Genomic DNA, 7,255 nt, shown 5'->3' on the forward strand with positions numbered 1-7,255 from the left:
ATGCCGGGGTATCCCCTGCTTAGGAATGCAAATCTACGTAATAAAAGGAGATGGATTGGAGGTTAGGCAGCCTGTGGACAAGCCTTGGCCCTGCCTGCCAAGTCCTAAGTGGCCATGAGAAGTTACCTAACTTCTCTAGAATTCATGTAGCTTTTCTGCAGTAAGTTCCGTCACCATCTAAGGTTTAGGGATTCCTACAAACAGTAACGTTCAGGGTTACTTGATGAACGTGAGCTTTTATGCACTTTTTTTCATTTATTTGATTTTATACGTACAACTGCTCTGCCTGCAGGTATGCATGTGCACAGTGTGTGTGCCTGGCACCTGTGGAAATCAGAAGAGGGCTGCTTTGGAGCCCCTGGAATTGCAGTTACAGATGGTGTGAGTCACCACTTGGGTGCTGGGAACTGAACTCTGGTCCTCTGCAAAAATAAAAGCTCTTAACTGTTGGGAAGCTCCCCCTAGCCCAGCTCCTCCAATCCCAGACCCCACCCCTGAGAAAGGTCACCAGTGGCTCCTCCCTTGGAACTGCTCAAGATGGCCCAGAGGTTATTTAAGACCAGGCCCATAGATTAGCCACGTGTTCTCTCTCCTGCCTTCCTGAGAGTCACCCTGCTTTGCGTTGCTCTGTTTATTAAATCCAGATTTATTAATTTGGTTTGATTTGGCTTATTTCATCAGCAGTGGAGGAACCCAATAACCAGAGATCGGATACTTAGCATTAACCGCTGTGCTATCTCTCCAATCCCTTTATGCAACATATTTTTTAAAACAGATGCACAAAATGAAGCACAGACAGGCTAAAGGAGTAGTTCAAGGACACACTGCTTCTGGCCAGACCTACAGCTTAGTCTACTCTGAGCACAGTCTGAAACCAGAGCTCATGTTCCTCATCACAACTGTTTTCCTCAGTTACTTGGTTCTTTTTATTTTTTAATTTTACTTTCTTTAAACAATCTTTTTTTGTTTTACATAATAATCCCACTTCCCCCTCCCTCCCATCCTCTTGGTCCCCTACCTCCTTCCTACCCCGGGCTTCATCCACTCCTCAGAGTGTTACCCTTAGATCTCCCATAGGGAGTCAACAAAGTCTGTTACATCACATTGAGGCAGGACCAAGGTCTCCTGCTGCTGTATCTAGGCTGAGCCAGGCATCCCCCCACGGGGAATGGGCTCCAAAAAGCCAGTTCACGCCCTAGGAATAAGGCCTGATCCCACTGCCAGTGGCCCCACGAACTGCCCAACCCACACAACTGTCACCCACATTCAGAGGGCCTAGTTCAGCCCTACGCAGGTTCCCAGCTTCATTTTCTCTGTTCTTAGACAGTTGCATCCTCACGTTTGGAGGAGCAGCTCTGAGTTTTCATTCAGCCTTTTTGATAGTCACTGGGAATCGTGTACTTTAAATGCCCTAGAAATGCCACGTGGTTTGCTGGGCAACCTCATATATGTCATTGATTTAAGCAAATGTTCTTGTAATAAATTATCACGAGGTGGGCAGCAGTGAGATCAACATACAGAATGTCAGTTAATGCTGGTACCGCACACTCTCAACCTCCCCCCTCCTTCCTAGTGATGGCGCTCTCCTGATTTCTGATACTACAGCGTCTGGCTCTGTTTTGCTTAGCATTGCTCTTCCGGACGTTTGCTATGGTGCGTAGGTTGAATTCTTTTGGCTTCATATTTGAACAACCTTTCACTGTGTGTATACAACATGATATATTGCTTTTTCTTTTCTCACTTGGTGGACCTTTGGATTGTTTTCTCTGTTGAGCTGTTGTGAACCATGCTGGATTTAGGTTTCAAACCCAGGATAAATGGCTGAGGCACCTATTTAACATATCAAAGCAGAGCTGGCCCCTAAATTCTCCGGCACTCTTCACCCCTACCTATGACAGAGCCCTCCACGCTAGCATACTTCAGCCCCTGCCCTAAACTTCTCCATTCCTAGGGCTGGGCTGCCTTTCCCTATACAATCTAACCATTTTGGTTACCTGGTCTTTTCATCTACTCCCGTTTGGGCTCCTGGTTACCGCATCTGGCTCCCCCCTCTCTCTCCTCTTCCTTTGCCTGCCACCTCCCCTCACATGGCTCAGGGCTATTTCCACTTGGACTTTCCAAGATGTCCCATAACTAAGTAAACTTTCTCTTTCACCATACTTAGGGGCAGTCATGTCCTTTCCTTTTATTTCTTCTTTTTTCTTTTTCTTTTCTTTCCCTTCCTTCCTTACTTTTTCTTTAGAGATAGAGTCTTATTATGTAGCCAGGCTGACTAAACAATTCCTGATCCCCTTTCCCATTTTCCTGAATGCTCAGGTTAGTACCATTTTGGGATGAGTCCATTTCTGCAGCAGAGTCATGTAGGCTAAGATTTTCCCTACAATAGTCATGGCCATCCATGTCTTTAGAGGGCTGCTGTGCCTGCGCTCCTGTTTTCAGGGTAAGAGTTCCAGTCACTTTACATCTCTGTTCACACTCAGTGTTACCACCGTCGATTTCAGACATGCGGTGGGTGTGACTATATCTCTGTGGTTTGATCTGCTTTCACCTGACCTCTATCTAATAGGACAATAAAATTTCACTGGTGGTTGGATGTTCTCTTTCATGTGTTTTAACTACCCCCTTTCCCATTTTCTGTTGTCTCTAATTCTGTTGCCTAATCTCCAGGCATTCTTTATCATTCTGGATACTGTCTCTGTTTCTTCCATTTCTCCCAGGATCACCATGTGGCTAGGATGACATTTGCAAAGGTGATGCTATTATAAGAGAAGGTCAGGAAGCACCCGGGGACACTTGAGGTGCTCGAGTGATAGATACAGCATTTCCTTTTCTCCACTGCTTATAGACTGTGCAGTGGTGGAAATAACATTTAGAGAACAGTTAGTAAAAGCTGATAGTAAGTACTAATCGGAAAGGCACAGATGTGAGTGGGCACATGCTTTACTATTACAGGTGGTATGACCATCTAGGGCTCTAAGGACAAGTAAAGTTGGAAGTAGAGAGGAAGAGCACTTCAGAGAGGTTGAGCCACATGACCAAGAAGCATAGAGGTGGGAGGAAGTAGCATTACTCCTAACTTCTGGTTAGCTCTCTGCAGGACTTTCAACTTGCCTCATGCACACTGTATACTTTATGAGGGTGGGGACCGTGACCTTCCCAATCACTTGAGCATGCCCATGTCTACCACAGTGGCTGACATATAGCCAGTGCTTGACAAATATGCTTAAATGCATTCAATCCCATTAATGTCTCTATAAACTTAGTAGGATATGATCAAAGTAGTGGTTAGAGACAATTAGATGAGCAAGCTGGTGTTCTCGGAAAGATTCCTGCAGGAAGTGGTGGTCAATTGTAATTAGAGGGATATAATAAAGAGAGTTTGGTCAGTTTAGGCTTGATGTGGTATATGGGAAAGTAAGTATAAGGTGTCACTGAGAGTTCTTAAATAAAGGGATGTCAAGAGATGAAAACAGTGTCTTGCACAATTCAAGAGTCACTGAATGGGAAAGGACCATCAATAAGAACCACTGAAGAAGATGTTGAAATGATGCAGCCATTTATTTGCTTACTCAGCAATCATTTACATATTACAATAGTACATTTTAATATGCTATAGAGTAGAAGTATCCCAATCTATATAACTCCCATTATTTCTTTGTGCTCTCTTCATGTCCTATCCCCACCTCCTATCGGCCTGTGCCTGGGAACACATCATGGCAGACCTTGAAAGGCAAAGAGGGGAGACCAGAGTCCTATAACCCCCTTGAAGAGCCCTCTTTCAGTCATGTAAAATCTCTCATCAGGTTCTATCTCTTGAAGCTTCCATTATTTCCCAATAATATGATAAGTCAGGCAATAAGCTGTTAACACATAGGTCTCGGAGGGACGTTCCACATCCAAACTGTAGCAACATAGATAAATGGCCATCAGTATAGTCTCTCTCATGAATTTATTTTGATAAAGTTGCTGATAAGCTTATGCTTGTGAGTGTGTGTTTGTGTATGTGTGTGTTTGTGTATGTGTGTGTGTTTGTGAGACACACAGAGAGAGATCCTATCTTTTGGTTGTTCAAGATTATTTTTATCAGATGGGGCTCTTCACTTATATTTGAAGGTAGAATGAGGAGACCTGGGAGCTGGGAGCCGGTTCGGCCATTACGTTGCCTGTCATACATACACAAGGACTGGAGTTCGGATTCCCAGTACTCATATGAACAACCAGAGCTGGTGGTGTCCCTGGAGTTCGAGCAACCGAGGAAGCAGATAGGAAGATCTTTGGAGCTTGCTGGCCAGAGAGTCTGACTGAATGCCAAGTTTGGTGAGAAACTCTGTCCCTCCAAGTAAGGAGGTGAGCAGATTGAAGAAGACATCCAGTCTTGACTTCTGATCTCCACATACACATAGACCCACCTCATCCACCATAAATAAAGATCTGAAAGTGTTGACGAGCTGTGGAAAAGGCATATTTTTAAATTTTGTGTTTTCTAAAACGTACCTCTTCTAAGAGGTATAAATTAAGTGGAAAAATATGAAACTGAAGCAGAATGCCAAGAGAAGGGCACTCGCTGGTGCTTTGGCTTTCAGGAAACATGACCTAGGTCAATGGTAACCGTGAGAGCATCACACTCTGCTTATGATATTCGGAGAAAGAAAAAAGAAACCTACAAGTAACTGATTGTTTGTTTCTTTCGTGTCGCCAAGGCGAGACGGAGATTGAAGCAAGAACTGAACCAACAACAGAATCTGATCTTCAGGTTATTTAATTACCAGCATTAATTTAGCACTCCCATCAAGTCACATAGATAAACATTTCAGACTCACTGGGCCCCTGAACCCTCTGCCTCTGGAGATTTTCTGTTTTCACCTCCTGCTGTGGACTCCTGCACCTCCTGTCTTTCCCTGGGCTGCACAGCTGCCCCTAGAGTATCCTGCTTCTCTCTAGCGGGCTGTTCCTGTTCCTCCCGGAACTGTCTGTCTTCTTGGATTGACAACACTACTGCCTTCTTCACTCTGAGGCTCTTGCCTGGTGCTCCCTGTTTCTGGAGATCTGGCTTGTTATCGTCACTCCCTTGCTTAGAGTCTCCAGCAGTGTCTGCCTGACTCTTCACACCCCCTGGCACCTGTGGCTCACCTGAGTCTGAGCTGGTGCCGCCTACCTCTGGAGCCAGGTCACTCTGTGTAACTGATACCTCAGGATCATCCCCCTCACTGTGATCTTCCTTCCTGACTGGCTTGTCATGAATCCTGGTGGCCCTGTGACTTTTCCCTTGAGATCGGTTCTCAAGTAGGGCCAGCTCCTGGGACCTTCCTTTTGTTCCCAGTGTCTCTTCAGTTTCGGGGCTGCTTTTGTTAATCAAAATTGCCTCTGCTGCATCATCCTCACTGTGTCTTGCCTCTGTTCCTGAGATGGATTCTTCCTTAATTTCAGGGAAGTTCTGATTTCCTTCTTCTGAGGTTAGCCCTTGGGTACCGGGTTCCCTCCATGGTCCTGAAAACTCTTGACACTTCTCATCCTGTGTTTGGGCTTCTGGTGTCAGAGGTCTGGGTTTTCTATCACGTTCGTTTCTTTCTTCCTCCTGTTTGCCTTGAGTAGATGTTTCACTCCCACGTTCGGCAGATTGGTTCTGTGTTTCATATTTTCCTTCTTGTGCGGGAAACCCGTGAGTCTCCGATGTTCTACCCTCACCCCTGAGGTTCTCTAAATTTGTGGTTCTGGGTGATGTTCTGCCAGCATCCTCTCCTGGTTCTTGAGTTTCAGATATTCTACTATCATCCGTAAGCTCAATGACTTTCTGTGTCTGAGGTGGTTTCCCAGCAGCAGCTTCCAGTGGCGAGTCAGTGTGCTCTGACATGACTCTGTCCTCTTTTTGTGGGAATGGATCTTGTGTTACGGAATGCTTACTCTTTTCTGCAGCCTGTTCCTCACCTTCAGATGGCCTCTGTGCCATATGGTCCCTTACCTTGGTGTCACTTTGCTTCCTGACTGCCCTACCTCCTTCTTTGGGGATCACCTGTGTTGGACTGTGGCTCTGTTTGGACACCTCCCCTGGCATAGTTCTCTGAAATAGGACTGCATCGTATTCTGTTGCTGGCATATCTTGTGCAACTTCCTCGCCATCTTGTGTGATTTCCTGACCATCCTCTTCTGGGTGTTGATTCTCAGGGTCATGAGGCTCAGACACCTCTTGTGGCAGGTTTTGGGTCTTAATGTCTTCCCATGGGCTCATCTTATTGTGCCCACCTGCCTCACCATCTTCATGGCTAGGCTGAGCTGACGATGCCATTTCTGGTGCAAACAGCATCCTCTCTTGAGTTGGTCCCACCCCTGCTACCTGCTGACTGCTTCTGGTGGCTGCCCGAAGGTCCACACCATCCATCTTCTTTGATTTAGACACCAGTCTTGGTTCTGAATATAGTAATGATGTGTCAAGATAAAAGAGGTTCAATAGGCTGAAGATTGAGAGAAGAAATTCCTCAAAGCTGATGGTGCCATCTCTGTCAGGATCCAGCAGGTTCAGCTTTCTCTCCACAGCATGAAAGATATGAGGCTGTGTGTAAACACAAAGATCAAACATGTGATCATGCGTTCTGAGTATCGTCAGGTCTCCTGAGAACCTTTAATAAAATTTGTTTTAACCTTACTCCTCTTAACAGTGAAATTGCCTTAAACAGTGAGAACCCATCAATTCTGGATTTTTTTTTTTGCCTTCTTAGCACAAAGCCCAGCACTAGCAATTGCATCACATGTGAGCTGAGTTAGAAGCATCATGGGGCCGTGACTGTGCAGCCAGGTCTGCCGCGATGAAGCAACAGTTACGTAATGGAAACCGCCTTTTCTCTGCATGACTGCTAAGCAATTGCACAGAAGAAGCAGCTGAGACTGAGAAAATAATGTTCAAAGGCCAGTTCAAACAGAGAGCCTGCCAGCCAAGTCCAAGGCCAGTTCAAACAGAGAGACTGCTAGCCATGTCCAAGGCCAGATCAAGCAGAGAGCCTGCTAGCCATGTCCAAGGCCAGTTCAAACAGAGAGCCTGATCGCCAAATACAAGCGAGCACACAGATAGCACCACTTGCTTGGCTGACAAAGAGGCATTGAAGAAGAGAAAGCTCCTCACCTGAAGGAAGTCCCCAATCTCCCCCTCCAGGAGCTGTCTCAGCTCTCTGTGGGTCAGCCTTGCCTTGTTGTTGCCATCCTCACTGGTATACTTGTGGAATGTCTCAATGATGCAGAAGATACCTCTCAGGAGCCTCGACAT

General features: G+C 45.9%; 1 protein-coding gene across 1 annotated transcript; it reads right to left on the bottom strand.

Annotated features, from left to right (window-relative positions):
* Positions 1–4,816: 4,816 nt before the first annotated feature.
* Tchhl1 (trichohyalin like 1) lies at positions 4,817–7,255 on the bottom strand. Its single transcript, XM_075979076.1, has 2 exons — positions 7,115–7,255; positions 4,817–6,547 (listed from the first exon to the last, which is right to left on the bottom strand). The coding sequence occupies exons 1-2, from the start codon at positions 7,253–7,255 to the stop codon at positions 4,817–4,819; spliced, it is 1,872 nt and encodes a 623-aa protein (XP_075835191.1).

Source organism: Microtus pennsylvanicus, chromosome 7, assembly GCF_037038515.1.
Source record: "Microtus pennsylvanicus isolate mMicPen1 chromosome 7, mMicPen1.hap1, whole genome shotgun sequence".
Taxonomy (NCBI): Eukaryota; Metazoa; Chordata; class Mammalia; order Rodentia; family Cricetidae; genus Microtus; species Microtus pennsylvanicus.

Bases quoted from the DNA above. Each gene is read 5' to 3' on its own strand.
- Tchhl1 (XM_075979076.1), bottom strand. From the start codon at position 7,255: ATGTCGAGGCTCCTGAGAGGTATCTTCTGCATCATTGAGACATTCCAC. The intron at 6,548-7,114 runs GTGAGGAGCTTT...GTTTACACACAG, and splicing joins AGATTGGGGACTTCCTTCAG to CCTCATATCTTTCATGCTGT.